The sequence below is a fragment of the Polyodon spathula genome, chromosome 25, assembly GCF_017654505.1.
Source record: "Polyodon spathula isolate WHYD16114869_AA chromosome 25, ASM1765450v1, whole genome shotgun sequence".
NCBI classification, from domain to species: Eukaryota; Metazoa; Chordata; class Actinopteri; order Acipenseriformes; family Polyodontidae; genus Polyodon; species Polyodon spathula.
The window spans coordinates 6,255,785-6,280,620 of NC_054558.1; the positions used below are offsets into that span (position 1 = coordinate 6,255,785).

A 24,836-nucleotide genomic window follows, 5' to 3' on the forward strand; every position below is an offset into this window, starting at 1 on the left:
TTCATACAGTGTTTTTTTTTTTTTGTTTTTTTTTTAATGTCTCAATCCTAAAATTCTAGGTGTTGCGAGGAAGTCATTTTCAGGTGCTTGTATTTATACAATACAGTTAAAAGCGAGCTTCTCTGCGTCACAATTGCACAATAAATGCTTACGTCTGTGAAGCAAAAGTTAGTTGTTCTATTATCTATAAGGGTTTGATTATGATGAAGTGTCCCTTGTGAAATGTGTTGACTGCAATTGAACCCAGGTCCGTGTACGAGTTCAGCACAATCCAATACATCTCTGTTGTTCAGTGTAGTGAATCCTAGCTTTGGTGACAGGTATAATACTGGACAATTGGGAATGCAAAAGCACTTTTGATTATATTGTATGCATTTAAATATGTTGCAGCTAAAGCACAAGTATAATATATTATACCAGCTAGTACTGCTGACATTGCACACCCTGTGGCAAGGAATGCAGGATGCTATATACAGTTTGCTTGATTTATTCCTGGTGAAATGTAACTTTTGTCAGGTGATCGTACTTTGTATTGATCCTGTACTGCAGTAGGAAGAGTCCATGGAACTGGGTTTTGAACCTCGTTTAAAGTATGTCAAAAAAAAAAAAAGTCTGTACAAATTAGCAGTCGCGGGATGTATTTTCTGCACACTGCACTAAGCAGATGTGCAAAAGTGTCCCTGTTTAGTACAACAAAACTGCTTTTGATAGCAGTTTACTGCAGGCAGGCAACTCCCTCGGTAACTCCCAGGTAGGGGTGTGTACTAGGTGTGGTACAACAGGAGAGAAAGCTGAGACGGCGGCTGCATTTCTCAGTTTGTCAGTCGGGAAAGCCACTGACATTTTTTTGGACGGAGAACTGGAAAGTAAAAGTTGAACCTGGATACAGTTGGCGGACACGGGTTGAGAACTTCAACGGTTGGTAAAAGTGTGAACAGGACAAACACAATCTATTAAAAAAAAAATGTCTTCCAGAAACGTGACAACAACGTCAACTTATTTTAAGACGGCGACAGTCCCCGCGAGTTTCCCCCGGGTGGATAGCACGTCGCTGGCGCTGCCTTCGGACAAGACTATGCTATCTGGGGGTACCCTCGGACAGCAGCGCGTAACGGAGCAGGTTTACAGCACGTTGAAGAGAAACAAGACAACCCAGAGAAATGAAAGCAACTCCTCGAAAGGTACTTCATTTGAATTGGGTTTATGTATTGTTTTATTTATGCTTTTTATGTTTGCTTAACACGTACTAGTTTTATTTTATACTACGTTAACGTTTTATTAACTGCACAGTTAATGTGCAATACTTGAGCTACAGTATTTGCATTTATTGGGTGCGAACGTCTCATCAAAGGGAAGACTTAAAAAGTTAAATTGCATTGAACTGTATTGTCGGTCTTTTTTTTTTTTTTAAATAACTACCACTATTAATCCCATGTTTAAATATTTGGAAATCCAGATGTTATGTGTTCTTGTTGAATGTTATCACATTTCTGTTATCTATACAGTAGTTCAACTCCACTGAAGCAAGCTTATGCATAAAGTCAGAAAAAAAACAACATATGAATCCAAATTAACATGTATTTATACTAAAGTAATACACAAATGACTACAAAAGATTTAGAAGTGAGCAGTTTTTCGAGATTTACGATTATACTGTATTTACAGTATAATCGTAAATCTCGAAAAACTACTCACTTCTAAATCTTTTGTAGTCATTTACATAAATGTCAGATGTAGCTGATGAGAGCCTTCTGTTGATCCTCTTTCGGTTGAATATATGTGTACGTTATTACTTTAGTATAAATACATGTTAATTTAGATTCATATGTTGTTTTTTCTGACTTTATGTGAGCGAAAAGACACACATTTGCCCGTTTTCCCATTGGAAATAGTGATATTTTGAAATATCACTGTCCTGGTCACAAAAGCAAAGTTTGTGGGGAATAATAGCCACTTTCTATACTTTTGAGGCATAAGCAATTAGGAAATAACACTTACTACCCAGGAACAAAAATTGTGTTACATAGTGTAATATTTAATATACTATTTATAAAGTTGACCATAGAAATGGCATTGAATGTAGGTATCTATCACGGCAGAAGCATGGTAAAGTGCATGTCCTGTAAAAAGTCATGAATGAATTAATAAGCTAGCATATTGAGTCGGTTTTATTAAGGCTTTGTATCAGTGCAAACTTTGCACTTCCTATTTTGCTTCAAATAGTGTTTCTGGATACTGTACTCAGTACACTGAGGAGTGCACTAGTTAAAAAGGGCCTGTTTGTGTTTTAGCTTATGAATGATTGCTTAAAAACTACTTCTCTGTAAAAACCAAATGTTTATGAATTAAAGACAGATATTATTCAACAGATTGTAAACTAATCGTATGGCTGGTTTCACAAATCAGCAATAATCTTGGACTAATGCTATAGGTAACGTGATAAGGGCTAATCAGGTGTAAGTGAAACCGGTCTGTTATTTATTTTAATTGTTTGAGAATATTCTCACAAAAAACGTGAGCGTTACCCAAAATAAACCCGAGAATGCAAAGTATATAAATTATACAATCAGTTGAAATCTGTTGCATACAATTTATGTTAAATTAATCCATATCATATATATATATATATATATATATATATATATATATATATATATATATATATATATATATATATATATATATATATTCTAACGTATATTCTATATGTGTGTGTGTGTGTGTGCGTGTGCGTGTGCGTGTGCGTGTGCGTGTGTGTGTAGTTTCCTTTAACTTTGTTCTTTATGCTTTAATAGTTAAGCGTTTCCTAAAAAAAAATTATCCACTGCAAAAAAATAGTTTTGAATACAGCCTTTGGAATATTGCAATTACATTGTTTCATGCACAATGTAAAGTTTTTTCTAATTACCTTGCTTTGATAATTACCCACCCCCTTTTGCGTTTATGGGGGGTAGTAGAGTGTTGGGCAATTATGGGCATTTACAACATCCACATACGAGTTCTGGATATGGTTTTGTGGGGAGTCTGACCCCTAGTAAATGTTCCTTATGTGACTTTATGAAACGTACTTTGCGACTCCCTTATATATATATATATATATATATAATATATATATATATATATATATATATATATATATATATATATATTATTTGGAAGCAAAATAATAAGAGAATATATAAATTACATTTTTGTCCGGAAAATTATATATAAAATGTGTATCAAGAATATATAAACAAATAGACCACACAAGAGACACACAAATGGACATTAAAACCTATAGACCTGCGACAGTCATTGTATAACCTGCAAAATAAAGCTTATATGTAAGATTAGATTTAAGCTGAATCTTGGCTGGTTGCCGGCCTCAGTGCGCAGCACAAGTCTAGTGTGAATAAGCATGTGAATGTAGAATTTTGTCATTATCGGCATATGATTGTACATGTGCACTCCATTCATTAATGGGCTCTTAATTCAAGTTGTAAGTGATACCATTTTAAAGCCAGCCTTCCAGTCGATCAAAGTTGGTATCTGTGTAATATGTCACGGTGAGAATGGTTTCATACGCTGCAGCACAGAGGACAGTTCTACAGGCAGAAAGGTGTTGGCACAACAGCATTTAAAAAAGAAAATAAACCACACACTCAAAAAGCAATCCCTTTAAAATAAGTTTGTTTTGTTTTATTGACCCACGTTTCGACACAAAGTACCTTCACCTTCAAAATAGTGTGATGGATAAAAGCAGAAACCCAGCTTAACATTTCCAATTCTTGAAAGGGTTCGTTGAATATTATTATTATTATTATTATTATTATTATTATTATTATTATTATTATTATTATTATTCAGAGTAAGAAAAACTCTTAAAACCAGTGTTCTATTTTAATTATTTTAATCATAGTGGTATAGACTATTGAATAAATATTTCCATGGCAATATGCATTATTCTGAATTATGATATTTGTTTTCTGAATATTAAGAGCAGTATGTTTGTTTGCATTTTTGTTACTGTTTGTGTGATTAAAAGAAAAAAAGTGTGAAATCAGGTTCCGTTTCATCATAATTTTAACAAATAAAGCATTATATATTCCATTAAAAATGATATTAAAAAAATAAAATATTGATCCACACTGTTGCATTGATACAGTGTTGCATTGATCCACAATATATATATATATATACACACACACACACACACACACACACACACACACACACACACACACACTATATATTGTCATGCTGTAAATGCCAGGTAGGAGCTCTTTATGATGTAGATGCTTAACTCTGCCACCATTTAGATTAATTGAATTAGGTCTCAAAAGCCTAATTAGATTAGATAACTTAGATAACTTTTCTGATTGCTGTGTTGTTTTTTATTGGGTTTTTTTGTATTCCACCCACAACTATAAAATGCTCAACAGAGGGTAAATTTAGAAATACTGCGAAACTTTGTCGATTCAATGATGGGCATTTTGACCAAAAATATTATTTTTGTTACAGAAAGCTCAACACGACAGAATGAATTCAGTTTCAAGATGTCCCCCACAACGCCTACAGGAAGTGGTTTCTTTTCAAGCAATGTCAGCGGAAACCAATACAGCAATTACAGTTTGAAAAAACAGGTATTTCTTTTTTTAATTGACTCTGCAAAGCAAGCTGTGGTAATAAGAAGACCTGTAGAGTCTTGATAGTCCTGACTTCAGTTATCTGCAGGTTCTCCCTCTCCCTCAGGAAATGTACTGGAGGCATATATGTGTTGTATTTACTTATGCAAGTGATGCTTTACAGTTTAGCGTGCATAGTTACATTTCCTGTAATATTTCGTTTTAGAGGATAGCCTTCTATAGGGACCGGATCTTCAGCGTGTGACACCTGCTGGTCCATTTTGTCGTGGAAAATATTTTTATAGCTGGCCATTTCTTCCACCGTATGTTAGAATTGCTGATCCAATCGTGGTGAAATTTGCTTAAGAATTTGCTTTTTAGCACACTTTGTTTTGTGTGTTGGATCTCACCAAGTAGTTCTTCCATCTTAGTTGATGGTTCTAAAGGTATTTCCATGGCTTCAGAGCATGTACTAGTACGGTGTTGTGTGCTTTCTGCTGACACATAATTGGCTGAAATGCATGTACACTTTGGATAACCAAATAGGCTCACAAAGCCTATTTAAGCAGTGACAGCTTGTGCAGTGAGCACAGCGAGGAACAAGCATGCCTGTCAACGCTGACTGAACAAGGCTGTTTCCAAAATTAAACCTATAAGACGAGACCATGATACTGTGAATGGGTTGTCAACACTACCAGAATGATTCTTAAGCCTGTCAGTGGTGATCTCAATGACATTTTTAAAAATCTTGTCAGAGACTCCCTTTTTGCAGTTTTCCCTTGCATTGACCATAGTTTACCCTGCTTTGCCATGTTTATTAATATGCTTTACCATCCCTCGCTGTTCCTTCCAATGCTTGCCCATGCTTTACCATGCTTTCGCTGTTATGCTTTCCTGTGCTTTTACGATGGTAAGCTTTTATAAGGGCTGTTTTTCTACAAGACCTCTGGCTCTGAGAATTGAAACCAGTACGTAGTTATGAGACTGAAAACAGGTGTGTAAAACAGCAGTGAGGGAGAGTGAACAATAGCCACAATCGCCATTTGTGTAACAAATGCATTTCATTACCTGGAGCAAGTGTTTTTCCATTGTGCATTACGGATTTCTTTAAGATAAAGAAAAGGCATGTTTTAGGCTTCTTTAAAGCCGCATTGGTAACATTGTGATTTCACAGTTTCACTTGCTTTTGTCCATGCTTTCACTGTGGTTTACAATGTGTACTTGTGACTTTGGGCTGTTACCATGCTTCCATAAACTTTGGAATTATTTTATGTATGTATGTATATCTTACCATCTTATAACAAAATAACTAGAAGTCTTTCTTAGTGACTTCATTTTCAACTAGAAGCCTTTCTCAATGTTTTATCAGACAGCCAGTTCTCCTTGTATGCTTTGGAAAGAGGGCTATGGTATGACTATCATCTGTTTTTGATGTCTGCTCCCCACCCCACTGATAAACCACTGGTGTGCAAGCTGGAACTGTTAGAATGACACGGGACATACTAAACTAAATGAAGTTCATATGAAATCGTAGATGTTTCTATGCTGTACGATGATTTTTTAGTTGGCTTCACAGACCCTGATTAGTACTAATCTTGGACTACCTTTAAGTAAAGTTAGGGTTGTCCAAGATTAATGCTATTCATGTGGGGGGATCTTGTGCTATTGTACTTTACAGACGTACAGTTCACTGATGCAGGTTCTCCTTGTTAATATCTCTATTTAATCAGAAGAATTTTATATTCTATTGTCAACTCGCTCACGTGTTTAAATTACAGAGAGGACTAGGACAAGAACTGTGGTGCTGGCACTCTGGCAAGGCACATTTCAGAGCTACATTAGACGACACCCAGCAAAGTACACCTCGTTACTGTTGCTGCATTCTCTGGGGCAATACCCAGCTCTGGTGCCAGCGCAAAGACTTTTAATTTCAGAGCCTGGTCTGAAGGTGATGTAACCACCTGTAATTATTGTATTCACTCTGTATTAGTGGCATTACCGGGCGCTGTCTGTCCGGTTTATAATTCCGAACTCCGGAGACGCCCTCAATTAAGCAAGGCGGCGTCAGAAACGAATTCGCATGTCAGCGAGAAAGCGCCGTCTTTTAGAAATGTCTGCAGAGGCTAAAACTCTGTGGGGATTTCACAGACTGTTTGTTGGTCACTTGTAATGTGCTGTGAATTTAATTGGAAGAGAGCAGGTGGCAACTGATGTTACACAAAGCCTCTGTAGGACATTTGTTTGCTGTAGATTTCTACCCCCAACTTTCCAGACAGAATAAGAAGGGTGGTCATCTATCTCTCCGTTACTATTTAAACTTTCGTCCTATCGAATAAGTGCTGCCCTGCCTGGCAAGACGTGGTGGCACTAAGTGATATTGATAGTGTTATGGCAGGTATTTTCTTTTAGATTTTATTTTTGTTCAAACCATCAGTATTTGGTTATGTTTTTACTTAGAAAATCCCACGGTGCTGGACTTCTAAGAAATGTTATATGTTGCCAGCCCTAATAAGCTGTAATTATGGTTACCTTGATCTGACAGTTAGCTGGAATCTCAATACTGCAAACTTGGATTCAGTGTTACATGCATGACAGGATATGTCTTCAGGGGTCCTAGCACAGTACACTGTGTGTTGCAAACACACGGTGAGGAACAGACCATTTACACAACTGTGTGTGTTACATATGGAAGGTGTTATTCTTTCCCTGTATTATGACATGTCAAGGGCTATATATTATAAATGGTGACTCGTGTTTCGAGGGTCTTTTGGTGTTTTAATTTGCTTAACATGAGAGCAGACACATAGGCGTGTGCAGCTGGCGTCTGGTGAAGGGCAGGTACAGACAGTATGACTGCAGCGAGTTTCAGCTCTGACTCACTGTATGAGAAAATGCTGGCACTATAAACAGTGCTGAGATACTTAATCACACAGATGCAGAACACAGGACTGAGCTCTTAGGAGGGCGTTGGTCTGATTGTTATCAATGTGAAAATAATTCCAGCGATACAAAACAGGAACTTGGCTTCAAACAAAAGCCTTTAATTATGGGGGCCAGGTAGTAAGCTGCTTCTCTCACACCCTTTCACCTCTGGAGGTCCAAAAAGTCAGAACTAGAACAGTTTGGCACTATCAGCCTGATCAACTACACTATGTGGTACGATCCAATGCACAGCTATTCCAAGACTGAATTCTGAACACGTTTAGGTGTGAGGACAAGAGTTCTCATCGGACCTCACCTTTAGTAAATGTGTCAATATTCTGTAAACTCCTTGTGAATTAGTGCCAGCAGTCATGAGAATGGAGTCTTTATTTCACAGAAAATCTAAATAATGAGGACTTTACTTGGGCTTCGTGCCTTATAAATACAACAAACAATGTTATAGCCTGTATGGCCATACAGTCTTATTCTGAAAGTGTATTTTTAAGCGACACTATATGTGTTCTATATAAAACTTAAAAATATACACCCTGGCTGTTTGAGATGAATGACTAACTGTGAAAGCATTGCACTGTGTAGCAGTCCAAATCTGCATTGGTTCTCGTTTTCCTGACATAAAAATTCTGACTTGCTTTTTGTTTGCATATCTCAACTTGTTTTCAGGGAGAGGTGAGAGATGGCCTGGCATTGGCCTGTGCTTAGTACGATCCCTTAGCTTCTTGTTTGTTTACAGCAGTTCCAGGGTTGGTGCGTTTCGAATATCAGACAGGTTTCTTCTGAACCTCAGCCTGCCCCGCATTGACATACAAGATGTTTGTTAACACCACGCTTTGTGTTATTCCTGCAGACAGTAAAACAAATATTTGCGTTTAACCATGAAATGACATGGCTGCTGACCACCAGACAAAGCACAGCCAACTTTTACTTAAAGAGTAAGTAGCACGGTTCTGATTTCTTTTCATTTTTAACATTTTGACAAATGTTTACACTTATAACTTGAAAGTCTGTTTCAAAGCTGTTTATAAAATTTCCGCTCTAGTGCACTGATATTATCAGGATTATTGCCCACATTGTCAAACAGGTAACACAGCTATAACGAGCCATGATGTGGTACGGAACAGAAAAGCCAGAGCCCTTGTTATGTTTTTTTTATTTGTATTTTTGATTTTTAAACTGCAGTGATTTAGAGGACAGATCTCAAACCCCAGTGCACTAGAGCGGACATTTTGAAAAGGGCTTTGCAACAGACTTTAAAGTTACAAGTGTAAAAAGTTGTCAGGATGTTAACAACGAAAAGAAAAATGACAGGTTCCTTATTAGCAACACTTAGGGACGTATAACGCTATATTTTTTCGGAACCTCGTACTTACTCTTTAAATTTGTCTTTCCTGGTTTGCTTTGCAATACTTGACCACACCTTTATTCATCTGTGTCTTTATTGTGTTCTTATTTTATAGGAATAAAGCTCAGAGTTTAGATCTAAGTCAGACTATTTTGGCCAAATTATTTTGTAAGCAAACTGCACTGCCTAGAGGTGTACAATAATGAAAAATGTTCACGCATCAATTCACGATTAAAAAGGAATATGAACATCACATTTATTTGAAATCATGTTTTAACTCCCATTAATTGGAAACTTCTCTCTAGTTCTTCCTCTCTTATTCACTCTTGATCTCAGTAGCAGAGGTGCATATATTTTGAAGTGTGATCATCAGAAAGATGAAAGCGTGATTATTGCAGATTATTGCAGTTATTAATAATACTTTTTATCAATACAATAATTAATCAAGACTCAGCTAATGATTTTTAATATCACTGAATCGATTACTGTTTGTACCCTGGTTTAGACAGAAGTCTGGATTGAGTCAAGCTGTCACTGGATAAGGGGAATAAAGATATTTCACTTTCTCATTTCTACTTTTATCAACAGAATAGCCTGCCGCCTATGAAATACCGTAATAACAGCATGGGGTTCTCAAAAAGACAGTTCAGCTACAACAACCAGAGGGAGAGCCAGTTCTCACCCACCAGCCCAGTTAACGGCTTCCAAACCTACAAGACCATGACTACCAGTCGAAGTGAGCCTGATATACCACAGGTCGCCAAGTCGCCCACACTGCTCGACTACCAGAACAAACGCCACAGTGCGTACAGGTATATGACCTTGCCCATTGTAACTGGAACCCAAGTCCAAACTACAGCCAACCAGTTCAACTCACATCAGACAATGTGAGTGAGCACTTCGGTGGGGGGGGGGGCGAATTTACTATGTGTTTATATAATTTGATACATTGATCTATTTATTACATGCGGTTAACAGAATTTGAGTTATCATAACTATATAGTTTAAGAGAAAATTAAAATAACAGACAGATGAAGTTAAAATTTTTTTTTTTTACAAAACTAGCCTGACAAAGTGAAGGCAGTGGAAGGTAATGTGCTGAACTCTGTATTAATCCTGCAGCTGCTTCCCCTCTATTTCTCTCTGCAGGGTAGACAGCGGTGGCATGGCAGTTTCAAAACTCACCCTTCGCGAGGCTGTGGATTGCCTTGGGCAGAGAGATGAGAACCTGCAGTACAGCGGCGCCTCTTTCATCCAGCACTCCAGCTTCCAGAAGGACAAGACAAGGCAGGAGGTGAGTGCGGAGAGCAAATCTGGGAATGCCTGGAGAGCACCTGGATTCACACAAAACGCACTGCAGCTGATTTGTTACAGAACAAAGGCTTTCCAGGCACTTTTTAAAGGCAGGTGACCACAGTTAATTGATCAACAATTCTGCGATCGCCACCTGGCCACCTGCTGCACATTCTTCTTCAATTAGGCAGGCACAGAAGTTTAATCTCCCTGCCATATCTAGCACACAGTATTTTACAAAGAAAATACACATTCTTTTATTTTTAAACCACCAAACCATATTTATTATATAAACCACCTCCAAATATACATTATTTACAAGGGCAGGCCCCAGCCCTGCCACAGGAAGACACGTCCTCAATGCAACATCGCCTTAGCAATTGAAAAACAGTTGAAAACATGCGTCAGACTGAAGTGAGAATGTGTGAGCTCCGCTTGCAAGCATTTCAGAATTATAAATCACTGTATTAGAAATCAAGCCATCAAAATTGGGGTTTGTCAGAATACACATGCATTGTATCCTCTGTGCAGTTGACATCTAAAGTACGTACAAAAAACAATATCTAGAATAAATGAACAAATCGGGTTTGCACTGTTTTTTGGGGGTAGTCAAACATTCAGACACACGAGTTAGCCTATAACCCCCTGGCTCTCCGTTTAACCACCAGGTGTATTCTCTTGGTGGGATTCCCAAGCTCGTGGACCTGCTCAGCAGCAAAAGCCCCGAGGTCCAGCAGGCAGCCTCCGGTGCGCTCCGCAACCTGGTCTTCAAATGCCAGACCAACAAGATGGAGGTGAAGAGGAACAACGGCATCTATGAGGCTCTGAAGCTACTGAGGCAAACCGACTGCCCGGAGATACAGAAACAGCTCACAGGTGTGCTGGTTAAACCTGGTCACAGTACACTGGAGAAAGACCTAGCCAAAACATGCGTCTACTTGATAGTGGAATTGTGTGACTGCGGTTCTGACCTACACTTCAGGATTAGGTCCCAGGAAGCAACAGCAACTTTTAATCTATTGTGCTGTATTGTAAAAAAAAAAAACATCAATGTATACGGTCTCTGCATCACAGCAAAATAAGCAAGCATAATACTGTGCAGATAAACTAAATAGATTTTTTCACGGCTTCAAGATGCTTGGGGGGTGGAGAGAAGCGCAACATCGGCGGGTGTCTTATACTTTGTACCGCGACAGTTGTGTTTGTCAGACCCCTCCGATTTCTGATCGTGGTTTGGCTGTTTCTCCAGGGCTGCTGTGGAACCTGTCCTCGGCTGAAGAGCTGAAGCCAGAGCTGGTCAGAGACGCTCTCCCAGTCCTCACTGAGAAAGTGGTGGTGCCCTTTGCAGGCTGGTCAGAGCAAGATGTCCAGCTCGACAGCAGCCTGGACTCAGAGATCTTTTACAATGCCACAGGCTGCCTCAGGTGAGACCCAGCTTCCGACACCCTCTCCAGCTAAGGCAATGCTAGACATCAGTAGTTTGTAGGTGGATTGGAGAATTCATGGTCCATGTGAGATTGAGCCAGGGCAGGATGAGGTGAGGTAGCTGAGGCCATTGAAACCAGGAGTGGAGATGACATGGAACAGGGGTAGGCAATTTCTGCCCAGGTCTTTGTTCTGACCATGTCCCTAATTATTAAGTCAAACCAATTAAAACCTTGACCAGCTTGTGAAACAACCATCAATCGTTTAATTGTTCCAGTAAATTTCTAATCAAACCACATTCCAGAACTGGTGTTTCCTTCCCATACCATTGGATCTTGCCACCTAAAGCCCTCCTGGGGCTTTGGCTGAGTTCTGCGCAGATGATAAGTGGAGCAGGCACTTGCTTGTACAGTATCTGTATTGGAATATCAAGGCAGGTTTTAAAAGATTCACTATTAAGGACATGGCAAACCTGGACTGGAATAATTCCATTGGATAAGGCTTAGAAGAAGGCAATCGGTACCTTCAAACGCTCAGTCAGAAAGACAGCTTAAGTGATTCTAAAAGAAAGCTCTATGCTGTGGTTGGTTATTTTACCAAAGCAACCAGCTCCTTGGGAATCTCCTTGTGTAAACACAGAGTACACCAGCTGAAAGATCTCCTGACATCAGTGTTGAGATTAATGAGCCGTGTAAAAAAGAAGCCTACTGGATCCGTGAGAAAGTCGTCTTGTTTTGGAAACAAGGATGGGTGGAATGTTTGTTCAAATGAATTCGCTCTTAAATGAACTATCCACTCCAATTAAAAACAGCAGCCAATTAGAAACGATTCAATATCCGCTAGCAAACAGCTTCCCAAATCAGATGTTGCTAAAGATAGGCCACTGATTTTTTAGAATTTTTTTTTTTTTTTTTTTATAAAGGATAGAAATGGTCACATTTTGTACCCATTATCAAAACACCTATTCCTTGAAATAGCAGTTACACAGATTATACATATTACTCTAGTGTCTGTTTTTAATTGAAAACCACCTGGAGTCCCATTTATGTGAAGCTACATGTGATCTCTGTGTGTTTACTCAGCTACCTGATAAGCTGCAGTCTTTGCCAAATCTCGTTTGTACAGAATTGCAAAGCTATGAATAGACAGGTGTCCTTATGGGTCATGGCAAAGTTTTCTCAACAGAGTGACACTAGCTAAAATATTTACAGCTCCCCTAAAATGACTTTCTTTCAATACCCTCCAAGTACTGGCACGCAGGATGTCCTAATCAGTACTTTATGGAGGGTAACGTATGAACACACACTTTCTGCTGTGGATCCTTCATAACTGTGACCACTCAATATAACTAGTGGACCATCATGACCTATGTGTTTCTGAAACTGACACTGCTGTGAGTATGTGTGTTGTACAGTAGAACCCTAAAATTCAGACCACACGGAGGATGCCTGTAGTGTAGTGGTATATCTTGTTACCTGAGCAGTGGGCGTCTCTGTCGGTTTCACTGATGGCCTTGTGTGTCTCCTCGTTCCTCTCCCCCCATAGAAACCTGAGCTCGGCAAACCAGAGTGACCGCGACGCCATGCGCAACTGCTGGGGTCTGGTTGACTCTCTGGTCAGCTACGTCCAGGCCTGCGTGAGCGCTGACCGTCCCGATGACAAGGTAGGCAATGTGGGAGCCACTGTTAGATTCAACATGCTTTTAAAATCATCGACCCAGGCTAAAAAAATCAGCGTTGCAGAAGTCAGGATGCATTGTACTTCCATGGAGTCTATTTATTACATTTGTACATATTTTAGGCACCCAGTTGTATCTGAAAGAAGATATTTAGCTGTAGGGATAGATTCCGGCTTCTCTGCTGTTGAAACTTGCCTGACACTACAGTTACTAATCTGTGGTGTGCAGAATGATGCTAATACCATAATCCCCATCATCATTTATTTCTTCCTTGTCTGAAAGACAAAATCCATTGATCAATATTTAAATTGCATTTTATGTGCAAAACAGTGCATGATACTGACATTGCTTTTGTTTTCTTCTTTGAAATAATCTGCTTAAATTAAAAGGGTGTGTAAAAATAACAGGGGTCATGTGGCTACAAGCGGCTGAAGGCAAATTGTTTGAGTGGTCTTGGTGAAACAGTGTTTTGCATTGATGTCTTGTTTTGCTAGACAGAGAGTTCAATGATAAATGAAATTCTATGAGCTTTGCAAAATTCTTTTCTATTGTTAAAGTAACAATAGGGAAATGGGGTAGAATAAGTACACGTTATGCCCTGCTTATAGCTTGTTATGTTTCTGTCAGTATTTGCATTTATCACAAATTATTGTTCCTCTTGTCTGTAGAAATCCTCCTTTCTGTTTTAGGCAGTTAACACTTTCCTATTTACCAGCTCAGTATACTGTAAAGATCCACTCACCATTCCATCTGTCTATTTCTCAGTACCTCTCTATCTATCAACATGTAAAAACTGTAAATCTTAAACTGTATTCTACTAATATAAACCAATACACATCCTATGGCTGGTTTCACAGTGCCCGAATGATCACTAAGCTTTGTTACAGGCAGTTCATATTTAACCAGCCATGCTGGTTTCCCTGCCCAGCCCTGCACAGTCACGCAGGTATTCAGAATCTCCCACTTGTTCAGTCTTTGACACTGTCTCTTTTCCCCCTGTCAGTCAGTGGAGAACTGCGTTTGCATTCTACAAAACCTGTCGTACCAGCTGGAGCGGGAGGCCCCTGCCCAGTTCAGCCAGATCATCTCCCTGGCCAGCTCCCCGACCCGGGACCTCTCCACCAACGACTCCTCGTCCATGGGCTGCTTCAGCCCACGTAGCAGCCAGATCTCCCAGGAGGTGAGCAGGAGGCTGGCGTGTTAATTATGATGAGAAAGAAAACATTAAAACGCTTGGCCTGGAATGTGTTTGCCACCACCTCGCTGTCCTACCCAGCGGTTTAGCAGTTAAATCAGTGGGTTCAGTAGCTGTAGTGGAAGTGTTTGGGTTAGTTACACTGGGTACAGTGGTGCATTGGAGAGTCACATAGTGTTTCAAAATGTGTGATTCAGTATTCTTTATCAAATCTATTCATAGATTGGGATTAAGACCAACTGCCATTATTTGTGCGAAATGTGCAACCGCATCTTATCTTTAATAAACAAGGCTAATGCACATATACAGATAATGTTAAATAAGTATTAACAGCATGAATGTTAGTTTTATTAAAGCAAACTATATATATATATATATATATATATATATATATTATATATATATATATATATATATATATATATATATATAATATATACTATTTCACTATATAGACCAAAGTGATAAATCTGGTTTGTTGGTATCTATTTTTTATTTTATTATTTCCAGAACTCCTTTTCTCCTCCTATCCTGGAGGACAGCAACCCCAAAGGGATGGGCTGGCTGTTCAACTCCAAGACCATGCAGACGTACCTGTCACTGATGGGAAAGAGCAAGAAGGATGCAACACTGGAGGCCTGTGCCAGCGCGCTGCAGAACATCACTGCCAACAGCGGAATAGTAAGAGATGGGACCCAGGGGACTGGGAGGAAATAAACTTCAATAGCCTGTATGGGTTCAATATTTTAAAACCAACTCCCTATTAAGGTTGGGAGCCTTCTTTTTCTGGTTACTGCAGTATCTCCCTCTGGCTGCAGGTGTCCAATGTGATGAGCCAGACCATTGTGCAGAAGCTCAACGGGCTACCAGAGGTATCGCGGCTCCTCAAGTCCAGTAACCCAGGCGTCCAGAAGACTGCCATGTCGTTGCTGGGCAACCTATCTCGAAACCCCAGCCTGCAGAGCGTCATGAGTGAGTGAACCCCCCCCCCCCAAAAAAAATTCTCAGTTCAGCAGGCAAACCCTTGGACAAAGCCATGACCCTTTTCACCACTGTCCCCCTGCCAGGTCGTCAGATCTTGCCTGACATCACGCAGGTCCTCACCAGTGGAGCACGCAACACGGCCTGCTCAGACGACATGATGGCCGCAGCCTGCCACACCATCCGCAACCTCGTGGTCTCCAACCCTGAGTCAGCCAAGGGAGTAATGGGCAACAGTGTGCTGTCCACGCTCTGCGACCTCAGCAGAAACGGGTATGGCATGGCTTCATATTTGACTGATTTAACAACAATGCAGTGGCATAGGAATGGGATGACTGAACTCTTATTAAATATGCAAACTTCAGGATATTCTCTGTTCTTTTTTTATATCAATGACAACAGTAGCTTGCATCGTTATTAAATGTTTACTTAGTAGAGATTCATTTATCAAGTGTTACTGTAACTGTTCTGTAAATCTGAGCCTTAGATTGTGATGATCCTTTCCTGAAGCGTTTCATTTAGATACTTAATAATGTGCATCAGTAGGGGTAGAAATCTGCAGCGAGGTCTGTTTTTAGAGTTATCAACGCTCTTTCCTCTGCCAGGAAAGTACTACAACTGAATTGCAACCAGGAGACCCAGACTTTATGCACACTGCTCAGAGTTTGCATCTCAGTTTTACAGGCCCAGGGATATCTGTTTGCATTTGCAATGCAAAGTATGCCTGTGTAAGTCTATTTATACAAAGTCAGGTGCTGCATTACAAAACTGATTACAGGTTTGGGGGCCGCACAGATGTCATGGTTATCAAAGCATAATTGTAAGAGGGCGTCTCGTTTCCTTTCAGATATTCCCCGAAATCCAGCAAAGCCGCCGCCATCCTGCTGTATGACCTCTGGGGGCAGAAGGAGCTTCAGAGTTTCTTTAAAAAGGTAGGAGCCACTGTGACACAACAGGAGCCATTCACTAGCAAGGAATTGTTTTCAGCTGCTAAACACACATATGCATTTAATATGAACACGTATCTCACTGTGTTGCCTGTTAAGTTTGTACTGTGGAAGGCTGCTTCAAACTAGAAAGCACACATGATGCCAGCATCCACTAGTAAATGGTTATTGACATTTTCTTTTAAAACAGATAAAAGACATGGTAGTATCATTGAGGTTTAACTAAGTGATTGTTATTATACCACATATCTGGAAAATGGTTAAGATGAGAGGTTCAATCCAATGTTGTTGTTTTTATTGTATTTCGTACTATATGTTTATAGGACATTTTTAAAATATTTGAAACATTTCTCCAGGAATGAAAGAAGTACTGTACACTGTGTGTCTTAATACAGTCAATTATGAAAGCAAATAAGCTTGTAATTAGTGATAATCCTCAGCACATTGATACCCTTGGATGTAAACACATCGGCATTGCAGAATTAGAGAAACGCTGCAGGTGCAAAGATCTGTAGCTCTGGAAGCATCAGTAGCACATTCAGAAGGGGGGGCTGGTGTCTGTGTACAGGTGTACAGGTTTGTTGCATCTACCAGACAGTTTGATTTGGTGCATTACAAACCAGGAATCTTACATGACTGGTTAGTATCTGAGCTGCTTGCTTGAAATCTCGGGCACAAGAATGCATCTGCTCTGTGTTTTCACAGGCAGGTCTGTTTACATTGCCGTTGTTAATATGGAAGCTGATTGTCTTTTGCTGGCCTTTTTTATTATTATTAAAACAGGATGCAGAACCGCCTTAAGCTCCAGGAGCACCCACACTCGATACAGAATCTTTGCCCCTTTCCTCACCTCGTAAGAAACTGATCTGCAGAAATGCATTGCATCCCAGCCATTATAATACTACGGTAAAGAACACATCTGCATGGTCAGTTTTGGCATCAGTTCAGATGTGCTGTCTTGGCCTGCTGGTTTTGGGGTCACTTGTGTTGCTTGGAAACGCTACTGTTACTGCAGATAACCATCACCACAGAACTGCACCTTTTTTTATAGCCACGTCAATCACACTACAGTAAATTCTGGACAGCCAAGCCCATGTAAATACTGTCATTGGAGTGGCTGAACAGTCTGAAGTCTAATATTTAGTTTATCATCACCTCCAGTGACAGTGTCCTCTAACTGTAATTGCTATTGTAAGCCTCACCATTACCCATTACAATTAATCCCTGTTAGAAATGATCTCGCTGTGTAGTCACTGGATTTAGTAAAGGACTGATTGAACAGCATGCTGGGGTATTGAATGGTTTGAGGCCAGGAAGGGAGAGATATTCCCCTAGGCCAAACCCCCAACACCATGTCATATCCTGCACTGCTGGCAGTCACCGGAGTTCTCCCAGCCTTGACATGAGAATCCAGGGTGATATGTTTAGAGGCAATCCTTTTCTCTCCTATTACATAATGTACGTTTTCTCAGCACGTGCCCTTCCTTACTTAACCTTAAATAGCTTCCATCTGCTTAAAGACTGACAGACCTACGTGTAACCTTACAAAGCACACTATCAACATTGCCTAAGGGCAAGCACCTCCCTCTCTTTGTGTTTAAACTGTAGAGCAAACACACTTTTTTTAAAATGTCCTCAAGCACACAGACAAAATTAGTTTATTTTGGATAGCATCAATGCGTGAAGCCTCGCCTGATTCTGGGATTAATGCTCAAAAGATGAAATGACATGAAATTAGTATTATAAAGCAAAACTAAAATGCTATCCAACCCATTTGTATCAATTTTCCTCAAACACAGAGATACACAAATTCCCATGGGATGGAAGGGGTAGGGTAAAAGTGTATGGCAGGTCAACCCTAGTCTGTGGACAGTGACTTGCTTTCAACCCTTCCTGCTTTGTAACAACATTTGTTCATGCCAGATTCCTACAGTCACCAAGGCATCTTATTTTGACATCAAGAAGCAAGCAGCTGATAAAATGTGTACTCATTTTTCAAAGAAGTAGTGACAGTAATGTGTGACACAAGATATATATTTTTGTTTAAATGCACACAAAAAAAAGAATGCCCATCTCTTGTTTAAACCAAGAGATTATCATTTATAAAATATTAGCGGTCGATGTTTCCAGATTATTATGTCCTGACAGCTGAATGTTGGTACAGAATAAGCCTTGGGAACACAGTGTTGCAATAAATTACCCATCTCTGTATGTTACATCATCCATTAACTATGAGTAGCTAGCTAATAAGCTTTATGTTTGAGACCTCCTATATTACAATTGTAGCAGCAGTTCAGCGTTTTATTCAATTGAAGTGTTGAAAGACATTCACGATTAGCACACAACTTTAAAGAGTTAGCAGAATCAATCCAAAAAGAAACGTGAAAACACTGCGTGGTATTTAGACACTTCCACCTGCATCAGTGCTTAAGACTCCATGGGCTCTCGGAGTATCCATTGGAAGATTAACTTCCTTGTGTTGCACTTTACCTTAAACAAGACAACCCCACTCCAGGCCTTCTCTGGTTTCAGCAGCGTGGGATCTGAATTCAGGACGGTGTTAATAATCGAGAGTCACTTGTTGTACAAAATACATGTAGTGCTATAAATAATGCATCTCCACATCTCTTCCAAAATTCTCTGTTTTTTTGTGTTTTGCAGCAAGGGGTGAACAAAAATATCTTTGTGAATGACATCACCAATTCAGCCTATAAAACCCTGCAGGGGGTGATGTGATGAGGCTATGTGTGGGGAACTGGCCAAACAGGTAATAACTATGATTTAGTCATGTTCATCAAACTTGAACATATTCATTCCCAGTTTATATATATATATATATATATATATATATATATATATATATATATATATATATATATATATATATATATATATATATATATATATATATAATATTAATAACAGATATATATATATATATATATATATATTATATATATATATATATATATATATATATATATATATATATATATATATATTATATATATGTATTGGTTACCACACTGTATGTTGACGACAACTATAGTATATATATATATATATATAAAACCATGTCTAAGAAATTCAATCTTCATTTTGTTTTTTGTTTTTTTAGATATATTTTTTCTAGAAAGCATGGTTTGAATATTTTAGAACAGAAGACAGCCATGTCTAAATGATACCAATGAATGTATTGCAGTTACTTTTAAAACGGTATTGTGGTATACATGTTTGTTTGCTTCATGTTTTAATAAATAAATACAAACATGTATGTTTGGGGTTTGGGGGGGTGATTGTATTGTCAATTAAATGTATTGTTCCTTTTTCTACATTAGATGAAATGCTAAATGTGTCTTTTTGTACTACATGATATACATTCTGCAGCTGAAGTCGAAGTATTATTCAAGCTAAGGAAAAAGGCTGGTAGCTAGGTGGCACAATAGGTTAAATGTATTAACCTGGGTTAAGTGAGTTTGTTGGTCTCAACTTCGCCCTTAAGGGGAAGTTCAAATCGCAAAACCACCATTTGGTGCAATTGACACCCAAAGGCACTTGCAGTCTCTGTGCAAATGGAGACTGAACTGCCCCCTTATCTACTAAGAGGGTTGCCCAGGGCAGACATGGGGCAATGTGGGGAAGCTCAGATAGTCACTGCTTGTGCTCTCCCTGCTCCACTGAGAGCCAAGATAGTGTTCTCGCTTTCCGGTTCACACACACCGCAAAGATAATTGCAAATTAGCATCTTACTCATTTGCACTCATTTATGTGCTCTGTTATTCCCACTGGTTTATATAACAGTTCTCTCAATCTGCCTTGACCTGTTTTGGAGCTCGCCTGGAGAATCCAGCGTGCCAGGACTAAACAGCCTTTCTCATTTCAATCGAATCATGTGACTTTTCAACTCTGCTAGCCCCGCCTACTCAGTCATACACAGGGACAGAGAGAATAGCAGCTGCTGGCAGTTCAAAGGTTATATTCTCACATGATTGGAACGCAATGTTAGTCCCAGCACTCCAGACAACAAAAGGAAGATTTAGAGACAAATGTCAAGAACTTACTGTTACAGCAACAAAATCTGGAACCTTGAATGAGTGCAAACATCATAAAATACTTTTTATTTTTATTTTTAAAGCAGTTAAAATGACATTTCTACTTACCTTTTTAAATGTGGAATGACGTTGGACTTATTGCACGTTCTGATTTTGTTCTGTGCAACAGAAGCACAGACTGTATATTGTCATCACTGACATGATTATCCTGCTCAGCTGGCAGATTGTTTTTCTAGATTTGTGTTTTAAAATATTTTGTCTTGATAAGCCTTTTTTTTTTTTTTTTTTTTTTTTTTTTTTGCATTGTATCTTAATAAACAGGATTGTTTTTTATTTTGTAACATTGTTATTTGGGGTTTACATACAGGGTTTTATTGTCCCTATAGAACAAGCTCATTGTCCTGCCAGTGAAACATCTCAGTGTATCTCTTCTGAATGATTCTCTGCTGCATTAAACAGCATGATGATAATGATCGTCATTCGTGCAACTTGGTCTTTAACTGTGGACAAAAGCTGCCACTGGAAATTTACTGGTTAGGCAAATATTAGTAAGGGCATATTAGTATTGTTACCTATACATAGTTAGTGTACCTGCATTTTGAAGCTAACAATTTTTGATTTGACATTTCAGTGTTCTTGGGTGGCTGAGCTACTCTTAACAGCAATAGTCTAGTTCAAAAACAGGGGTCTCTTTTACTCAGCTAATGAAATCCAAACATTGTTTTATAAAAGGCAGAAGCGTTTATTGTGTTAAAAGATGCTCATTCATGTATAGCTGTTTGAAATGAAAATGTATTGTGTGTGTCATTGTAAGGAACAGAAATGCGTGTTGATGTCTTTATTATGCTGATGTAGAAAACCAATTTGTCAAAAAAAAAAAATGTTTATGAAAAAAACACAATAAAAAAATAAACACAGGTTTTTTTTTTGCTGCCTCTTTGGTTCTGCTGCAATGAACCTTGCCAACCCGACACGCTGAATGGGTTCCAGTGGAAAACCACAGTCACGTTGTAGATATGAATTGCACACAGCCAAACCACAAAGCAGTCACATACTGAAAACTACTCAGCCGCGATTACACCACATTCAAAAGTGAATAGGTCACAGCTTATCTGAACATACTGTGGGGCAGTAATACATGTTTGAAAACAATACTCTAATACACAGGCCTTCTTTCAATTGACATGTCTCTGTGATTGTCAATATAGAGGTAACACAATATGCGTTCTGTGTCTAGTTTCGCACAGAGGTTATATTGAGAACAAGTTTTACAGTAGAACAGAGCTCGACTACTTTAGTAATGAGCCCAGTCAATGACAGCTTGGGACACCTACATTAAATTAGGCCGTCATCTTCATACATCATTGATATGCTTTATAATTGACTTACTGAAGAATACTCAAGTGGAGTATAGTGACAATTTAAAATGTTGCATTCCCTGTACCTGTCCAGCCTGCCTCAATGCTGACTGGTTCATTCATACAAACTGCTGACACTTGTGAACCCACATTGTTTACGTTTTTTTACCAAGAAACACTGTTTAGGGTTTGGAATGTTCTGCAGTGCTTAGCAGCTGCCGCGGAAACGGAACATTTTTGAGAAACAAAGTTCAACTAAGGCCTTCAGGGCTAGGTGGGGAGGAGTGTTTCTAGTCTCTTGATTATTATTATTAATTTGTTTATTTAGGAGAATCCGAGACGGATGTGTATCACACAACACATGACTCAAGGTTCACCAGACAGTTTGGGCAACACAGTCAGATCTGTATCTGCCTCATCCTCTTTAAGAACTACAAGAATGAGAACCCACTGCAATGTGTTGAAACAAAAGCTGCCCTGAACGGTGAACCTCAAGCTCAAAGGTCATCTGATTTAAACAGCAGAATGGCATGACGATATTGTTTTGGGTTTTCACGAATTGTGGCCCATCTCACCATGCATGAGATCCCCAAACTCATTCCACTCGTCACCTAAAATAAGTTGCTTTTGAGTCTCCCTCACATTACATGAGATTTAAAGGGAAAAACAGCCCTCTCTGAGCCCTGCGGTCCAAGTTAAAGTGCACTGTATGAGTCCTCAATTATCCATAATATTTTATCTGGGGTGGAATGTGATCATGAATCTGCCAGTCTGCTATTACCTCATCTAAATTCAGCCTTTTCACGGAATGCAGATACAACCCACAATTCGCACGTGCTGGTTCTTTATTTTGTTATCCTATAAAGCAGAAATGTCAGGACTATTTCGTTCATGGGTTGCATTTGATCTTGTTACAACAGTTTTAGGAGCAGAGCAGGCAATAAAGAGATTTTACAGCGCACAATGGAGCATCTCCATCCAGACAGTTCTGACAAATCAGAGAGCAGAAGCTGGGAGCGCAGGGTGAAAGAAATGGGATGCCATTATAAAACCAGCACAAAACCCAAAGCAGAAAAACACCCACAGAGACATCAGCAGCAGCACAATGCGTCCCCATGTTAAAAAATGGTGTCACTTTACCAATGGCTACATGGAGGCTCTTCAGATTACATTTTCTTTTTTTCTGTCCCCTTACCTTCTTATGAATGTCCAGCACCATCTAGTGAACATCTACTGTGGATCAAGGTTCCTTTTGAACTGCTCCGATCTAAATGGCTATTAGTAATATAAGACAATTTGGCTGATCCGTTTAAACTAGCTGTCAGTGGTGCTTTGTATCAATGTAATTATTTTATAATCTATGCTTCCAGACCTACCCAGTTTTAGTTAAAAAAAAAAAAAAATGACATTTGACATTTTACGAATGTTAATCAAATATCAGAACAGTGTTTTTCATGCCAGCAGCTTCAAGTGTAGCATATTATGGGATGTGCCCTTAAGCATTTAAACAGTTTGTTTTTCATTAAACAAATACCTTCAGATCAGGTGACAGTAATCAATCACTTTTGACTCACAGGCAGATACAGTTTCTCACGCAACACATGCCAATTCTTCTTTTTAAAAATGGATTTTAAAATTGCACCACCCCACAATGTTTATAGTAGAAACACACAGCCCAGTTTCCACAGCGGACATTCAAGTTTGAGCAAAGAAAAGGTTTACGTGACAAATCGGTTTTGTAATTAGCTCTTGATAGATTGATGTGCAGTGATGGTATGTGACATTCTTATAACAGCACTGCAATGAAGTGACAGGGAGGGTGCTATCGTGTTAGGACCTCAGAGTATTCTTTTTACTCCAAGGCCATTGTGCATCTGCTGTAGGCAGAGTATACAGAATCTGTTTGGGGGTGATTCTGAAGTTAATCGCTTCCCCATTGAAACAACTGGTTGAAAAATAAAATCATATGATTGCTAGCATTATCAACTAAGGAAATAGATCTGAAGCTATTTGCTGGGCTGAGAAGACTGTAAGCAGCTTTGGTATTGATCTGTTAATATGTACAAATGGGATTATAGTCCTTGACAATGCTTTACTCATTTGATTGATCTGTTAATATGTACAAATGGGATTATAGTCCTTGACAGTTTTGGTTAAGCCACTTAGTTGGTTAAGCACTTTAAATTGCATGGCATTCATAACTATGTAATAACATGGTAATAACTGGGTGAGGTTTTATGCTCTTACATGTTAGCTACTGGAGTTAGTACCATATGTTATTACTTATAAATGACTATACCGTGGTAATTGCATGGATATTCGTGCAGCAACAGCCAGCAAACAAAAATCATGAAATAACATCAGTCACGGGTATGTTGATCTAGTTGTGGTTAACAACACTGTAAAAATAGATTTCACTGACACAGAGCATAGCTGCAAATCCACACATAGGCAGGGACAGTGCTTGCAAATAACCAGAGAGTGTTACTGTAACTTTCCTATTGGAGGGTGCCATTTCATTTGAGTGGGATCATTCGTATTTAATTGAATTACCCCCTTTAGGAAATCTTCATGGTTGTTAACTATGCCTGATGCGTCATGGGTCTGAGATCAGGCACTCAAACTGAGAGCTGATCTGGTTGCAAACCGCGGAAAGATAGAAATCATGTGCTGCTGTGAATCGCTGCATGTGGAACACCCAGAGACACTGACAAGAACAGGCACGGAAACGCCTTGTGACAATGAAGAGGTCACACCCAACTCATCACAACAAGAAGTGCCTGTTTCAGAGTTTCACTCACAAAGTCTAATTCGAAGCTTCAAAGAGAGCTGACAAGCGTTTCAGCTGCACAGTACAGCTCTGACCAAAAGGTTTTGCACCCCCCCTATAGAATGAACTAATGTTGTTTCATAAAGTCGAATGAAACCTGCTGAATAATGTTCCGTTAACATATTGAATTACATACTGCTTTGTAGTTTGTTATAAAATAAAAATAAAAAAAACCTGACAAAAATTGA

At 39.1% G+C, this 24,836-nt stretch overlaps 1 protein-coding gene across 2 annotated transcripts; it reads left to right on the forward strand.

Moving 5' to 3' along the window:
• The first annotated feature begins 799 nt into the window (after nucleotides 1-799).
• Nucleotides 800-21,378, forward strand: LOC121299819 (plakophilin-1-like). 2 transcript variants are annotated; one of them, XM_041227923.1, is made up of 14 exons: nucleotides 800-1,181; nucleotides 4,504-4,625; nucleotides 9,478-9,776; nucleotides 10,039-10,183; nucleotides 10,851-11,058; nucleotides 11,432-11,606; nucleotides 13,153-13,270; nucleotides 14,289-14,465; nucleotides 14,991-15,161; nucleotides 15,299-15,452; nucleotides 15,548-15,734; nucleotides 16,309-16,393; nucleotides 19,070-19,175; nucleotides 19,527-21,378. In XM_041227923.1, the coding sequence occupies exons 1-13, from the start codon at nucleotides 965-967 to the stop codon at nucleotides 19,142-19,144; spliced, it is 2,133 nt and encodes a 710-aa protein (XP_041083857.1). In that variant the 5' UTR covers nucleotides 800-964; the 3' UTR covers nucleotides 19,145-19,175; nucleotides 19,527-21,378. The 2 variants fall into 2 exon arrangements, with proteins under 2 accessions (XP_041083857.1, XP_041083858.1); XM_041227924.1 differs by lacking the exon at nucleotides 19,527-21,378 and having other exon boundaries at nucleotides 801-1,181; nucleotides 9,478-9,701; nucleotides 19,070-19,265.
• Nucleotides 21,379-24,836: the final 3,458 nt, after the last annotated feature.

Bases quoted from the DNA above. Each gene is read 5' to 3' on its own strand.
- LOC121299819 (XM_041227923.1), top strand. From the start codon at position 965: ATGTCTTCCAGAAACGTGACAACAACGTCAACTTATTTTAAGACGGCG. The intron at 9,777-10,038 runs GTGAGTGAGCAC...TTCTCTCTGCAG, and splicing joins TTCAACTCACATCAGACAAT to GGTAGACAGCGGTGGCATGG. The intron at 15,735-16,308 runs GTATGGCATGGC...GTTTCCTTTCAG, and splicing joins TGCGACCTCAGCAGAAACGG to ATATTCCCCGAAATCCAGCA.